The sequence below is a fragment of the Carassius auratus genome, chromosome 40 (genome assembly GCF_003368295.1).
Source record: "Carassius auratus strain Wakin chromosome 40, ASM336829v1, whole genome shotgun sequence".
Lineage (NCBI taxonomy): Eukaryota > Metazoa > Chordata > Actinopteri > Cypriniformes > Cyprinidae > Carassius > Carassius auratus.
The window spans coordinates 17,217,569-17,235,119 of NC_039282.1; the positions used below are offsets into that span (position 1 = coordinate 17,217,569).

The 17,551-nt window shown below is 37.4% G+C and overlaps 2 protein-coding genes across 2 annotated transcripts in view; both read left to right on the forward strand.

Moving 5' to 3' along the window:
* The first annotated feature begins 16 nt into the window (after window positions 1-16).
* On the forward strand, window positions 17-4,592 carry LOC113058734 (uncharacterized). The gene is made up of 2 exons (XM_026226907.1): window positions 17-500; window positions 1,250-4,592. Exon 2 carries the CDS (start codon window positions 1,256-1,258, stop codon window positions 3,848-3,850), a length of 2,595 nt encoding a protein of 864 aa, XP_026082692.1. The 5' UTR covers window positions 17-500; window positions 1,250-1,255; the 3' UTR covers window positions 3,851-4,592.
* Window positions 4,593-5,911: 1,319 nt separating this feature from the next.
* Window positions 5,912-17,551, forward strand: part of LOC113058735 (FXYD domain-containing ion transport regulator 6) — a 30,687-nt gene continuing 19,047 nt past the window's right edge. The window contains exon 1 of the mRNA XM_026226908.1: window positions 5,912-6,362. The gene's annotated coding sequence lies outside the window, so the exon portion shown is untranslated. The remainder of the gene's footprint in view (window positions 6,363-17,551) is intronic.

Below are 17,551 nucleotides of genomic sequence, written 5' to 3' on the forward strand. Positions count from 1 at the left end.
CAAAACATGTCCCATATAGAAAAGTCTAATTTATAGCAAAAATTTAAAAAATCATCATGATTGACATAATTACAAAGTTAAATCTAAAGGAATTGTATATACCCATGTAATTTTTAGAATAAACTTTTTTATCTTTTTGGGTTTTTTTTTTTTAATGTGTGGTCTGTGGTTAGAAGGTCCATGTTATTGCACTTGTCCTCAGCAAGCGGTCACAATATTAATCATACCAAAAAACTTTAAAAAAGCTCTAAAATTGTGAAAACATATATAGCCAATAAAAAATAAGAGGTATAAATATAAAAAACAATGCATGAAGTGAACATCAAACTATATTTTCCATAAAAATCTACCTATTAAAGTTGTGTCCTCAGTTTCTGTCAACTCCGTCAGATTTTTTTAATAAAGCTATTTAAATCAGGAAATTCAGGTCAGCTATATCCCTGAGGACCCCTTTTCATCTCCCTGCCTGTGGTGAATGCAGCACTACCACACATGCTCTGGTATGTTTACATTTTTTTAATATATTAGACAAACAATGTCAATATTCCTATGGTCACAGCTGCACCATGTCAACACCATCTTTCTGTTAAGATACTTTTTATAAACCACAGTGGATTGAATTTAAGTATTTTAGTGAGGTTATTGGGACAGCTAGCAACTGAGGAAAAACTACCTAGCTGTAGTGTACAATACATGTTTTGGAGGGAAAATACATGCCCTTATGTCAACTCCGTCAGACGTCAACTCCGTCAGGTTCTATGTCTGACGGAGTTGACCTGTAAGCTGATGGAGTTGACAAATCCACCAATAACCTCTCAATGTGCGATTATAATATTGTTTGTAAATATAGTATAAGATTAAACTATTATTTCAGGGTTTTATTTACACTTAAATGCACATTTAGCTTGCATTACATTATTTAACCATACGCATCTGACTTGTAAAGAATGGGCAGGCAGTGGTCTGCTTGTTATTGTGTAACATGTTATTTATATATAATATATATATATATATATATATATATATATATATATATATATATATATATATATACTTACATACTTTACATATATACTGTATGTGTGTGTATATATAGACACAGAGATAGAGGAATGAGAAGCCAGTGTGTAGATTTTATATGAAAACTACATACTGCACCTTGAGGATTTTACATCCATCCACTATTCAAGAAATCTGATTCTATACTCTTATTCAAGTAATTTTTTCTTTATTTCAATTTGTATTTTAGGAAAGCATGGCTAGACAGAAATTGTCAGTTGAGGATCAAAGGAGAAGAAATAGAGAGTACCAACGAAAGAGAAGAGAAAAATTAAACAGTGACCAAGAGAGCAAGCATGCTCTGCAAGAGAAGGAAAGACAAAGGTGGAAGAAGAGAGTTAAAGACAAAAAAGTAATACAAATAGACGAGATGGGAGACAGGGCAAAGAGGAATCAGAGAAAGTATTGGAGAGAGGCACAGAAAAGGTCTAGAGAGAAAAGATCCATTGAAGATGCAGTGCTGAGGGCACACACCCCTCCAGATAGTCCGCAAGATCAGGATATTCAAGAATATAATGCCAGACACAGCAGACAGTCTCTTAGACAGAAAAGGGAGAGGAGTAAAACGAGAAAAAGGCATTCAAGAGAAATAAAAACTTTGAAAGAGAAGCTTAAGAAGGTAACAAAACAACGAAACAAACTGAGAAAGAAAATATATCGAAGAAGAAACGCTACAAATAAAACACCACTTGACTCCCCAGGCACAGAAACAAAGAAGATGCTATCAGAAAGCAACATTAGGAATCCAAAAATCAAGAAAGTCCTTCTATTCCACAACATCCTCAGAAGAGAGCTGAAGAAAAACAAACAAACTCCTGGGCCACGGCGTCAGGAACCAGCACTAAGTGTGTCTTCAGGCAAGATTCTCAAAAAGTATCGTCTCCTTCACCAAATCCACCAGTTTGGGATAACCTACAAGTTAATAAGAGGAAAGAAACAGACAAAGAAAAAGCCAACATTCCTAAAGGGTATAACAGAAACTGTTAAGGATTTTTTTCTGAACTCTGCACGTGTGACCACTGATAAGACTGACACCATCACTAGGAATAAGATAAAGCAGCAGAGAATGATCCTGGCAGACTCCATGATCAACCTCCACTCTGACTTCCTCATTAGTAACCCTACTGTGAAGCTGAGCTATTCTTCTTTCTGTTCTCTGAAACCATTCTATATTACAGCACCAAAAGCATCTGATCGGAAGACATGTCTATGTCAAAAGCATGAAAATGCATACTTAATTCTTGAGGTCCTTAGAATGTCTGGTGTTGTGAAGTCAAACAAACTGGATGACAGTTTTCAATTAGTTTGTTGCTCTCCAGCAAGTGAGGCCTGCCTTCTTCGCACCTGCTCACGATGTGTAAACAAAGGAACAGTTACAACCCAAGAGCAAGACAAAATCCATGTTCAGTGGAAGCAGTGGGAGAGAGTTCAAGAAGAGACAGTCAATGGAATCAACACTAAACTCGTCCAACACAGTGGCAGTCTTTCAAAGCTAATTAAACTCTATGAGCAAATACTCCGAAATGAAACCACAACACATGTGTGTTTAGTCCGAAACCAGTCAAAAGCATACAGAAACACAATTGAGACTTGTGAAGAAAGTACAGCAATTGTTCACGTTGACTTTTCAGAATTCTGGAGATGCAAGTATCAATCTGAAGTACAGGCCTGCCATTTTGGACAAAATCTGCCACAGCTAACTCTACATACTGGAATGTATTACATTAAGGGTGGAAAGGCAGGTTTTTGCACACTTTCAGAGTCAAAGAGACAGGATGCTGCAGCAATCTGGACACACATGGATCCAGTCCTAAAAGATATCAAAACAAGATATCCACAGGTCACCACTGTGCACTTTTGGTCTGATGGTCCAAGTAAACAATATAAGAACAAGAAGAATTTTTTCCTTCTGTCTTGTATCCCACCTACACTTGGGTTTGAAAGAGCCACATGGAACTTCTTCCCCACTTCCCATGGTAAGGGCACACCAGACGGCATTGGCGGAACAGTGAAAAGAACAGCTGACAACCTGGTCCTGAGAGGAAATGATGTGACAGATGGACACACATTCTTTGTAAAGGTCTCAAACAGTCTGAAGAGCATTCAGCTGTATCACATTGCAGAAGAAGACATGCAAAGATATGATACACTTCTCATGCATCCTCTCAAACAGGTTCCCTCAACCAGAAAAATACACCAGGTCATCCCACATGAGAACAGGATCCAGCACAGACAACTATCCTGCTTTTGCAGCAAGATGTTGGTTTGCCAGTGCTTCAGCCCAGCTACCTTCTATTTCCATGGCTACCCAGAGGAACAGCAGAGTGATACAAGGAGGGCAGGGAAGAAAAGACCTTTGGCCATGTTGTTGGAGGAGATGGAAAAAGAGATGGTAGGGGGGGAAGATGTAATGGAGGAGGAGTTAGATGAGGAGCCTCTGAAAAGTCCTGAGGGTACTGTGACAGTAACGACTGTTAGCAGCCTTAACAATGGAGACTGGCTAGCAGTAGTATATGATGACCACTGGTGGCTAGCCAAGACCATTGCCGTGGATACTGAGCATCAAGATGTGAAAGTGGAGTTTCTGCATCCCCATGGTCCAACAGCAAAGTATCAGCCTAAGCTTCTCACAAAGGATGTCTGTTTCTGCCCAGTTAAAGACATCATAGTGAAACTAATGGGAATTGCATCACCAGTCAAATTAAGAAAACGAGAGATCTACAGCATAGCCCCTGATGTGATGGACTTCATAGAGCGTGAGCATGTCCGACGCCTGCTGCCCAAGGCATAAACGCAGCTTAGATTATGTGTTGCACTATTGTTGTTAATTTAAGATCACACCCAGTATAAAGTAGGCAGTGCAGGGCAAACACATCACACACACACACACACCTCACTTCAAAGTAAAAAGAAGAGGAAAAGAAGAGGAGAAGAGGTGGATGAGAAAAAGAAGAGCAGGAAGTGGTATAGAGGAGATAGATGAAAAAATTGGGGGAGGAGGGCCCCTGGTTTCCCTTATTGTTCTTTTTTTTTTGATAGTTGGAAACGGTGTAATTTATAATAGTTGGAAATGGTGTATGTGCAATATCTTAATTATAGTTTGCTTTACAGTACTTTAAAAACAATGAGTAGTTTTAGTATAGTATTTGAAAAGCACATCTGTTCATTAATCAGCAATGCACACATATTTTTGTCAACACCATCAGTTTTTCGTCAACACCGTCAGATCTTCATCAACAGCGTTGGATGTATTTTTTTGTTAATCTTTTGGGGAAAAAATATTCTTCCTTCAGTTTATGTTGTTTTTGTAATAAAGGACCATCTGATCTACATTCTCTTATGTTTTATTTATTCTTTATTTATTTAAGGAAATATTAAAGTTAAAATCAATGTTTGAAAATGCTAATATTTAGAAATCTGAGTTTTCAGAATAGTGTGGAATCACAACCTAAGTGTATATATTGTATTTTTTTACATATCAGAGTAACTAAACACTATTACAATATACTTCAGAATTTTAGTTTCTTGTTGGATTGAAAGAATTAAAATGTTATACTTTTTAGTGTGTCTGATGGAGTTGACACTAAACAAGTTCTGAATGAAAACATGTTGATTTGTTGAAAATGTGTTTTTATTTAGAACCTGTTCCTTTACATGGTTAAATAGCTAGGACCTTTCTCTGCAGAAACATATAACTTTAATTGATATAGTGTGTATTTAAAAAAAAAGTTTTTTAAAACCTGTTTTGTCCCGACTCTCAAGAATCAGTGATATATATATATATATATATATATATATATATATATATATATATATATATATATATATATACACACACACATATTGGGAGTATTCTACAAATATGTATTTAATAACCAAAGGGATGTTCTTTTTGTTTGAAAATCAGTGTCTATGAGCTATGATAAAATCTGGTATTATTTTAGCCTATATGTGAAGGTCACATCCTTTTCTATCTCTGATTCATATACTGTTTCTTTTATAAATCATGTCAAAAATGGATACAGTTTGAGCTTTATTCTCCGATTGCAATAAATTATAATGGAGAATGAGAAATGCTATATCTCATTGTGCCGTAACTACTGGACAAGGACACATTCTGATTTCCAGTGTAACACTTCAGTTGAAAGAGTGCAGGGTAAGATATACATAGAAAAACACTAACTGTTGGGCAACAGTTTTAAAATAACAATTTTACACAAGCAAGAGTCATATTGTTGTCAAATTTTGTGTTTTGAATTAAAACATAATTTAAGTGATCAATGAAATGTAATGGAATTTTCAGCATAAAGAATAAGAATATATATATATATATATATATATATATATATATATATATATATATATATATATATATAGGTTTTTTTTTTTTTTTTGTAGCCAAGGTTTAAAGTCATATGTCTGTACAACTGACCTTCAGAAGTACATCCACATTGATAAATATTCACTGGAGTAAAAAGTGTTACAACTAGTCTCAGTTTCCTCTGTAAATCATTTTGCATGCCACCCCCAGTCCAGAGGAAAATATTGTTGTGGAATCAACCTTGTCCCAGATGCTTTTCCTCAGATAACATTGGATAAAAAGAGAGACAACTGCTGAGAGCTAGGAGAATTTAATGGGAAATGTTTGAGGTCATATTGAAATGTCAGACTTTCGAATGTCTTTGTTATCCAAACTTGGGCAGTCTGAGACATCTCTTCTGAATGTGCATTTTCTGTAGTCATTTTCACAGGAGAATGATGTGAAATGCTAAAGAGCTCGGTAAAAGCTCGGATTTGCTTTACATTCAAACTCATTTGAAAACAACAGTAAACACATTGCATGTGTGAGAACACCGAAAAAAACAACAACATATTTTTAGTGGAGCCATTACGACAGGCTCTGCATGGACTTTTGCATACGCTTTGAAGACTTGTGTTATGTGACCATGCACGCTTATAAAGATCAACCAACCAACACTCGCGACCAACGCGTGCGGTGTCTCTCGTTGCGCGCGTGCCGGGGCGGGAACCGAGAGAGCGCCAGAGAAGAGACAGGGACAAGCCGACAGTAAATATATTTATATCAGAAAAGAAGAGGTGGATCTTGTTGGCTGCTATATCATCACCAATCGCTCGTTTACGTGGACTGTAATCCATTAGTAACTTTTCGCTCCATTTCAAAAAGCCAAAAAATCCACTTATCAGACAAACGACTCGAGGACACAACAGTCGTGCGGATCGTGTCAGCGTTTGACCCACTGTTGCCCATTCACTTACAAGTATCCTTAAGGAGACGAGACGAGGTAGGGCATGAAGTCACTTATCCAACTAGGGTTTGATGTAGCTTTATAGTCTTAGTGATGTTGCATGATGTTTATCCCGTTATAAAAAAGATATATCGGAATGACGTGCGTAAAGCCTCGATTTTACTCCAATGACATCATCAGTCTAAGTATTGTAAACATTACATAAATGGGCAGTGTGCATTTCAACTGCAATATAATTTTTTTAAGATGGATAATACAGTTTACAAATAGCAGAAGTGAATTCTGATTTTAATACACAAATGTAGCCTATATACAATTCTGTATAATGCGCGCTGTTATTGTTGCGCGTGGGTGTGTCCGAATTGCTTCGTGCCTTCTTGCCCAATTAAAGCTTCAAATGACTACTTGCAGAACCTCAATACATCATTTGCGTTATAGTCTGGCATATTCTTATCTGCGTGATGTATTTGTGTTATAATAAGAAAAATGTGGAAATCTGAAATGAGACGGGGAATGGTGATTGCGCGCGAGCGGGTTAGGGTTAATTACTGAGAGGAAAATGTATCAGCATGATAAATAATAATAATGATAATAAATAGAAAACACAAGAGTGTGGGGATATCAGCTTTTAGTATGCGTGCTGAAGGAAATCCACAGTTTGGGAGGGGTTGACCACGGCTCACAACAGGTAGCGGGTTATATTCGGTACTAATCGACAGGTTATGAACGGAGAGAGTGCTTATTACGTGACGCTCTCTAGAATACTTGATTCTGATTGGGCAATTGTTACATATTTCATATTGGTTTATTTCATATCTAAAATTGTATTGTTTCAAGTCAAGCTTAAATATAATGTACATTTTTGGTAGTCGTGATTTAAGTGTGATACACAAACAAACCCATTCAGGGTGAGACAAGACAAGGTGATGATTATTATTTGAGGAAATGGTTATCTAACGGGACTTATTTTACACATTTAACAATCATGTACGTGTGGCATCGCGCTTCAATTTCCAAATAACGTCTGATTCGCTGGGATGTTTATATATATATGGCTATATAGCCATCCTTTTCAGTTTCTAGGTTACCATCACTAGGCTTATCTCTTTTCGGCACTAATATTCGTGATCACCTGACGAATACAGTTGCCTTAGCAAAATGTCTGCACCCTGGTAGAGACGCGTCTGGCAGCGCGGCAGTGAAAGCTTTGTTGTCATGGATACAGTCTACCCTCGTTTTGGTTGTGATGAAGGGCTTGGGTCTCACCTTATAGTTAACGATGACCTATTATTCATAGCAAAATATGAATCAATAAACTGAAATCCTAGATCTGTCACAATAAATATTCTAAATATAAATGTCTTGCTCATCTGAAATATGGTAAGGAGTAATTATGGGACACTGACATCGCACATGACAGATAGTGGGTTAATCAGAAATCATATGAGATTACCAAATAGAAAAGAGAGTATAGCCTAGTGCACCAATGTTGGTTTGGCGTCTGTTATAGGCTAAACTATAGCATTTTCTGTCATCAACACCCCTGCAGGCATTTCAGCAGTTTACTTACACTCTATCACATTATTTGTAAAGTAAAGAGATGCAATTTAGTTAACCACAGTGGGGTCAGATATCATTTTGCACATAAACCAGATTGAGGGAAGGGAAACAGGCACACCGTTTTAAACTGTTGGCAAATAATTTGAATAGGAAAACTGCTGGCGTAAAAAAAAAAATGTGTGCATGAGGGTGTTTTCATTTTTCTTTTTTGTTTAATGTTTATTGTATTAAACTGTGAAATATATATATATATATATATATATATATATATATAGAGAGAGAGAGAGAGAGAGAGAGAGAGAGAGAGTTTTCTTTCACTTTTATTTTTACTGTTTCTTTATGAAGTTTGACATGCTGAATATGAAAATCATATTCATTTTTAATTATTAAATAAATTAATAAATAACCATGTTGGTAACTTATACAAGCAAATCGGTTATTACTCTTGCTTAAAAATCAGATGGTACATGCATAATACTGAGCTAACAACAGTTATACAGTTAAGATAAACATTTACCAAAAGTGAGTCATACAAAATTCAGTAGTGTACGCAGGATGATTTTTGTCTTTTATGTTCTGGAATGTTCCAGAAAGCACTAAAATATTACAGAATGTTACAGAAACTTTTAGAAAGAATTATATATATATATATATATATATATATATATATATATATATATATATATATATATATATATATATATATATACATATATATATATATATATATATATATATATATATATATATATATATACATACAGTTTGGTCAAGGTAAATTTTTGAATTTTGTATTCTGAAACATTGGTTTAGTATATATATATATATATATATATATATATATATATATATATATATATATATATATATATATATATATAATTTAAAATATTACAATTATAATTAGCACCACTGAATTACAGAAAAACCATTACAAATAATAAAAGAAAAAAAAATTGGTTTTTGTTACATCATGTTATTTTAGTGTTATGTGATTGTACTCTGTGGACTCAATTTCATGTAGTCATCTACTGTATCCATTTGCACCACTCTGTTACCGTAGCATTTTTAGTTGTTAACTGAAGATAAGATTAATTTTAATGACCAATTAATACAGAAATCCAGATATATCCAAGGGTTCACATACTTTTTCCTTAAAAAAAATATCACATTACCACTTTGTGTGAAAGTCAAAGAAAATATTGATCTCATTCTGTCTAAAAAAGAGATGGCAACTGGCAGGAGAACTGTCTCTCCTAGCTGGTGTTTTTAGTGGGCCTAAAGGGCATAAAAAGAGCTAATTAGATTGGGGGAGAAACTGCTCCAGTTCTGGCAGAATAAATGTGTGTAAACACTTGCACTCTTACACCTAGTCATGAGCGCTCTCAGTCGGCGCCAAGCTCTGTTGATGAAATTATTCCCTCTCATTAAATAGTGCGAGTCATATCAATGAAGTCAGATCCTCTCAGCTTCTGACATATGGTCTACTATTTGATGATGCAATCAGTCCAGCAAAAATAGCACAACAACATATGCACTTTGTTTGTGACTGTTTGGTCATCTTACATAAGATACTCTACTGTTCAACATGTGCTTATGGCGGGACTCAAACAGTATCATCAGTATACATCAGTATAGAAATCCATAATTCATATAACACATAACACATAACAGTCATTGGAAGTGAATTTTGTTTCATCTTGTTTGCAAGCCATCCAGATACAGCCTAGTGACAGTCTTCTTTTTGTTTTCTGGGAACAGAGGAAATATCTGTGGCCGACAACGTAGTCTCAATTGACTTTCAGGGTGAATTTCATGGGTCAGCGACCAACTGGGGAGGCATTTACTTAGAAGAAGGAATGAATTGATGCTATAACTATACCACTTATATGTCTGCTGAGGTCAGAGGATGTGTTTGATAATTAAAGCCAGACGAGTCTTGTGTCCTGGTGTCCGTGAGTTAACTGGCTTCTTCTGACTTAAATGTGCAGAGCAAGGGATCCTCAAAGAATAGCATGCATCTCCAAGAGGATGGGAAATAAATCACAGATATATGACACATACAATGCTAATACATACACAGACTCTGAGAATAGGGAAGACTTTTTCACTATTAACTAGAACTTTTCCCTCAATAAATTCCTAATTTGCTGCTTACTTAAGACATACTGCTGCTGCACAAAAATCATATAAAATAACCTGTAGCAGATTTATACAGGTGGAGCTGGGGAAGGTTGAAGGTTTCAGAGGAACTCTAGGGAATGTTAAACATCCATTCATATATAAAATATTAAGTTCAATGGATTTGTACATGAACCAATCAGCTTGTGGCAAGTAGTTTAACACTCTTAATATTATCAATGTGCATTAAGAACCCATCCGCCTGCGCCATCTATTCATGGCAGAACGTGGCTTTTATGACCAGCAGACGTCACCAGCATATTGTTTCGAGCACTTTGAAAAAGTGAATCATTTTGCAAAACAGCAAATGCCGATTCAAAGTTTCTCCCTTCGCTAGGGCTGTATCCGAAATTGCCTTCTAAACACTTAAATATACAGTAGGACACTATTTTACGTGACAACAATTTGAAATAGTTTGAAATAATTAAATGAGCACCTAACTACTGAATACAACAAATATGTCCTCAGAAACTGTAAATATACTGCAAATGTGAACACTGGTTGTTTACAGTTTTTGAAAATATTAAAGATAATAAAATGAAATAGTGTCAACGGCAATATATATATTTATTATTATTAATTTTAAACATTTCTGAATATTAGAAAACATGAGCAAATGTTCAATACATGTATAGATCCACACTTGTATAGAGAGAATTAGCAAGGGCCCATTTAGTCACACAAAGACTGCTTATTGATTTTCTTTCCACACAGAAATGATTTTAGGTCAGTAAGGCACCAGTGATTTATCCAAGTACATTCCTGTCAAACAAACATAATCCTAAATCTATGGCTGGGCTGATGGATGAAACACAAGTGTGAATGGTTTCTTCTCATGTCTGTGAGGGACTGCTTGCCATTAGGAGGAGAGGAATCAAGCTGAACTGACAAGACAATGTCTGTTGTTTACAATATACCCACAATGCTCTCTTATAACACATGATAAAAGGTTTGTAATAGCCTTTAGTAATACTGCTGGTATAGTATGCCTTGTTTGAGTATTGGTGACCCGAAACTGAATGTCAGGTGAGATTAAATTGGTTAAACAGAATAACTCAACTATGTTGTTGTTATCAGCTCATTCCAAACACTTCTGCTTCCTTGTGAATTCATTAAATCTGATAGTGTCCATTAATAGTGTGCAGTGCCTTTAGAATGGGTGACATGATGATAAGACTGAAGCACTTAAAAAAGACCAAGATAAGGGAGGTGTTTCGCTGTGTTAACATTATCACACATAAGGTAGCTGTAGAGCCATGTATCTCTTTATATAGCTGAAAAGAACATATGAGGTTATCCAAGATAGTATTATGCTGCAAGATTTCCCAGATGTCCATCATTTGCTTGTGGTTCTGGCTTATTTGCTCCTTCTTCTGTTTGGTCATCTAGTAACTAAGAGGTCTGCTAAAGGTACAATAGCTGTGAAATGTTGGCTTTAGTGAGTTCAACATTATGAGACATAATTGCATTTAATATAGTTACTCTACATACAGCAAATCCAGTCAATCCAAACACTGCATGATATGTTTTTATTCAGAATATTGTTCAAAAATTACTGTATTTTCCAGTGTTTTCCAATGGCCATCCTTAAATTTTAAAGGATTAGTTTACCCAGAAATAGAAATTCTGTCATTAATTACTCACCCTCATGTCGTTCCAAACACGTAAGACCATTCATCTTTGCAGAACACAAATTAAGATATTTTTGACAAAATTCAAGATCTTTCTGACGCTGCATAGACAACAATGCAACTACCACATTCAAACCCCAGAAAGGTCGTCAGAACATCATTAAAATCGTCTATAAGTGGTTCAACCGTGATTTAAGAATGCTTTTTTATGTGTAAAGAAAATGACTTTATTCAACTATTTCAATTCATTATTTTTGTTTTCTTTGTGCACAAAAAGTATTCTCGAAGCCTTATAAAATAGTGGTTAAACCACTGATGTCACATTGACTATTTTAATGATGTTCTTACTACCTTTTTGGCCTTGAAAATTTTTGTTGCATTGCTGTCTATGCAGGATCAAAAAGCTCTTGGATTTCATCAAAAATATCTTAATCTTTGTTACGAAGATGAACGAAGGTCTTACGAGTTTTGAATGACATAGGGCAAGCAATTAATGAAATAATTTTCATTTTTGGTGAACTATTCCTTTAATTGTAATTCCCACCTAAAAAACACAGTTCCCTTTCAGTCGGTAACTCCAGCAGCAGTCGTTCCTGTGTCGAGTGGATTGAAGAGTTTCCATCTCAGGGCATACAGTTTCCTCGATGAGGAAACGACAGTATGTCTGCACCCACAGTAAATCTCCCAGGAATATACACTGCTCCGAACGAGAGGAGTTTGTCCTGGGACCACATAAGGATCTGGTGTGCCAGCTTGTACAAGAGGCGCGAACGCAGATCTCTGGTGACTGGTATAAGAAATCGCCAATGTGTTGTGGGTGCGCACCAACACATGGTGACCTCTCAGGACTGGGAGGAAATATTTCAAACCTCGATGCACAGCTAGCATCTCTAGACAACTGGTATGCCATGTCAGATGGTGACCGCTCCACAGACCACTAGCAGGGTGGCCACTCATGACCGTACCCCAATCGGTGAGGAATGCTCTGTTGCTAGCATTACACCGGGTCCTGATTCAAGAACCAATGTTTCTTCCACATGTCTAATGCACAAAGGCATGGTTCTCTGAACCGGAGAAAGTACACTCTTCTTGGAGTTCAGTCTCAAACCCAGCTCCCCCATATGTGCGAGAACGACATCTCGATGCCGAGCTGCAACCTGCTCTGACTGAGCTAGAATCAACCAATCGTCGATATAATTCAGAATGCGGATGCCCTGCATACACAAAGGAACCAGAGCCGCATCTACACATTTCGTGAACTTGCGGGGGTTAGAGTGCAAGGCCGAAGGGAAGTACTCGATATTGGTAAGCTTTGCCCCCAAAAGCAAACCTTATAAACTTCCTGTGTTGTGGAAGGATGGAGATGTGGGAACACGGGCGGCAAACGCCCTGTTTGAACGCGGAGGGGGCTGCTCCTGCTCAGCAGTCCCTCCAGTACATCTAACTTCACAAGTTAAATAAATGTCATTATATTCCTCAGAATTTTATGCAATCAAACAATCAGACAAGTAAACAAGGTGTGGATTGTGATAAAGTACACATTGCAGTGATATATTGAACTTCTCAAAGTTAGATAACGGTCATTATATTCCTCAGAATCTAATGGAATCCAACAATCAGACAAGTAAACATGGGCTAGATTGTGATAAAGTACACATTGAAGTGATATATTAAAGGGGGGGGGGGGGGGTGAAATGCTATTTCATGCATACTGAGTTTTTTACACTGTTAAAGAGTTGGATTCCCATGCTAAACATGGACAAAGTTTCAAAAATTAAGTTGTACGTTTGAAGGAGTATTTTTGTTCCCAAAATACTCCTTCCGGTTTGTCACAAGTTTCGGAACTTTTTTTCAAGTATGGCTCTGTGTGACATTAGATGGAGCGGAATTTCCTTATATGGGTCCTGAGGGCACGTCTGCCGGAAGAGCGCGTGCTCCCGTATAGCAGAGCACTGAGAGGCTGAGCACAGACATTCATTCACTGATCAGAGCGAGAGCGTCACGAAAAGTCACAAAAGAAGTGTGTTTTTGGTTGCCAGGGCAAGACAACCCTGCACAGATTACCAAAAAAAAAAAAAACAGCATTAAGTGACCAGTGGATGGGGTTTATTTTTACAGAGCATCAACGGAGTTGTGCAAGTGTTTTTGTTTGTTCCCTGCATTTCGAAGATGCTTGTTTTACAAACAAGGCCCAGTTTGACGACGGATTTGCGTATCGATTATTTCTTAAGGATGATGCAGTCCCAAAGAAAAAGGGTCAAGATCGTGTGTTGGAACCGCAGGTGGTGAGTAAAACTGCTTAAAATATCTCTGCCTCCTTGTTAGTGTGTCCGCCTCCCATGCCAGAGACCTGGGTTCGAGCCCCGCTCGGACCGAGTCGTTGCTGCTGCTGCTCTCGTACAGTTTCAGCCTCAGGATCTGATTCTGGATAATAAATAAAAGGCTGAATCTGACTGTTAGCCATGGTTTGTTTTGGTTGGTTTTGTCCTCACGATAATGTCACAACTTCCAAACGCTCTCAACGCAAAAGCCTACTGGCGCTCGTGATTCTTTAGCTCCGCCCACACGTCACGCCTCCAGCCGGTCGTGTTTTTCCGGGAAAAAACGGTACAGACTATCTTTCTCTTATGAATATAATAAAACTAAAGACTTTTTGGAGTTATGAAGGATGCAGTACTACTCTATAGGTACTCAAGATTAACAGGAGATTGAGTGAAAACGAGCATTTCACCCCCCCTTTAACTTCTCAAAGTCATTATATTCCTCAGAATTTAATGCAGTCAAACAATCAGTAGCACGGTCTGACTTGTGATACAATTCACATCGAAGTGTTATATCTAACTCCTCCTTATTAAATGGATCTTAAACAACCAGACAAGCAGTCGGATGTGGAAAGATTCACATCAAAATGATGTAATACACACATTGCCTCAACAGCGCGCGAATAGCTTAGTCACACAAACAATATTAACCCCTTCAGAGATTAAATAGCTGACGCAGCTAGTCCACAGGAAGAGGAGGAAGAACCGCAGGCTTCCGAACCTCAAGAATGAGATATAGGGAACACGGGTGGAGATAGGAAGAATCGTCTTCAGCCCGTCCGCCAGAAATGTGGAGAAGCACAATCAGCCCCCTTATTTTCTTGAGAGCCGACTGTATGAGCACGCTGCTCATTAACGCTGCCCATATAATGTTTAGGCATAATATTGTTTGACGTAAACTGGTGCTTATGCAACTTTATGTTTGTGCAACTGCAAACTCGCCGCCGCCCTCGGTCAATCTCCCTGGAGAAAGAAAGGCAGAGTGTCTAGCCCAATGCTCGGGGGGAAGAACTGAAGCTTGGGCTTCTGAACCCAGATCTGATGGGTAAGGTAGGAGATAAGGATGTGCCCGTCTCCATTCCCTCCAACAGATCTATCTAGCCCAACGAATGCCAGTTCCACTCTGCCTCGGCGAAACCAGGACCAGTACAGTGAGGATCGCTGGCGAAGGCTCACTTATCGAAGAGAGCCCTCCGGGATCGAAGCATCCACATGTGAAATCATACACAGCGTGCTTTGATCCCGGGCAGACCACTCACAGACTGTGTGTATCCCCGCCTCTGATGTTTAGCTATAAAAGCAGGGGGGAACACACAATCTGAAACGCGGTCTGGATTCACCCTTCAGACGACAATAAATAAGACTGACAAGACAGAATGACATGCACACACAGAGCACTTGCTGCAAGACAAGAAGCTGAAGCCAGCTGCGCTGCACATGCTTTTATAGCTTCCTGGTCGCTACGTCACCCTGCCCGTGACATCACGCCCATCCATTGGACAGATTGCACACAATATTCAGAGTCGGTCTTGCCAAAGGCATTCCCCAAAGCATTTGACACAGCTCGAGTTCCTGAAGAGGAACTGTGTGTCTGTTCATAATTGTTGAGATTTTACAGACTGTTTTATACAGGTTAAATCGTTAGACCAGTGGGTTGTGGTATGTGATTGTCTTTATAATTAATTTTATTAATTTAATTCATTTCAAAATCATCATGAGCAAAACACCACAACTGCATGAAATCTTAAAAACAGTGTTGAAATGGCTCTGCTTTGACTTTGTTTGAAACTATTTTCATTGGTGGAGCAAAGTGTCTAAAGTTACTGTGTCTAAAATGTAAGTTAAGTAACTTTCTGTTTATTGAACTGTTTTTATAAAAGTGATACCACACAACCACTCTGCCTCTTTGTTTACTGTAAAGCCTCTTTGACACATTCAGTTGTCATTTCTCTAAACATTAAGCATTAAACATTTTCACTTTACAGGTTGACCATGACACTATTTTGAGATGATTGTGCCCTACATAACAGCAGGAGGGCGATGACAGAATTGGCTTTACAATTTTGAGTAGCAGCAGAGTTCTGTGAAATTTTTAGTTTTAAAAATGTATTTTTCTTTTGTGTGAAAACACCCATATTGATTAAACAAATATCCATGATCTGTCATTTTATAAAGATGATTTGAAGTCTGTTTTGTTTGTGAAAATTGGTCATTTATCTTTTTTTAATGTATTAGATTGCTTTCTGTGGCTTGTTTATAAAGGAACTAGAACTTTCACATGCGGGAGTGATAGATAGGTTGTCAAAAGTTTGGACAGCTGAGGGCAATGAGTGTGTTGTGATTTGGTAAATTAACTGTCTATATAAAAATATTGTTCCCTTGATACAATACATGTCTAAAAAATAGTCAAAGAAGAAGGATGAATGTCCTTCCTGTGCTCAAGGGCAGTTAATCTCCTCTACACCGTATCATATTATTTTTGATGGCTCTCCAATGCTTAATGTTCTAGTAAATGACACGGTGTTGCTTGGACCCCTGAAAGATGTTATAGGGATTGTGGGACTGCTGGAAGAATTCAGCAACGTCTGCCCATGACGCTGAACAAATATGTTTTTCCTCCTATAACAAATGGTATAGAACTCACTGACAGAAATTCAAAGAACTGGGAAACATGTAAAAGACAGATAGAGACAGTAAGCAAGCTTGTTTTCAATGCAGATTTGTATGTGAAGTATGGTTTTTATAGATTCTTAATGTACAATATACGTGTATTGACAGCATCTAAAATGCAAAAACGTACATATGAACAACTTTATAGATGTACAAATACTTAGAGTTTGTAGAAAAATGAATTCATGGAAATGAATAGACTGTATATTACAGTAGTTTTGTATAATATAGTTCCCTGTCTATCAAAATAGAAAATAATGTAATGTAAAATACTAATGGGATCACCCTGGAAGGTTTAGTATCAGAGTTGTTAAAATTGTATTAATTTATATATAATGATATCATAGGACACAGGTTACAGGGTGAGTGAAATTTATATATTAAAGGGGGGGTGAAATGCTATTTCATGCATACTGAGTTTTTTCATGGGAGAGTTGGATTCCCATGCTAAACATGGACAAAGTTTCAAAAATTAAGTTGTATGTTTGAAGGAGTATTTCTGTTTCAAAAATACTCCTTCCGGTTTGTCACAAGTTTCGGAAAGTTTTTTTCGAGTATGGCTATGTGTGACGTTAGATGGAGCGGAATTTCCTTATATGGGTCCTAAGGGCACGTCTGCCGGAAGAGCGCACGCTCCCGTATAGCAGAGCACTGAGACCACAGACATTCACTGATCAGAGTGAGAGCGTCGCGAAATGTCACAAAAGGAGTGTGTTTTTGGTTGCAAGGGCAAGACAACCCTGCACAGATTACCAAAGAAAAAACAGCATTAAGGGACCAGTGGATGGAGTTTATTTTTACAGAGAATCAACGGAGTTGTGCAAGTGTTTGTGTTTGTTCCCTGCATTTCGAAAATGCTTGT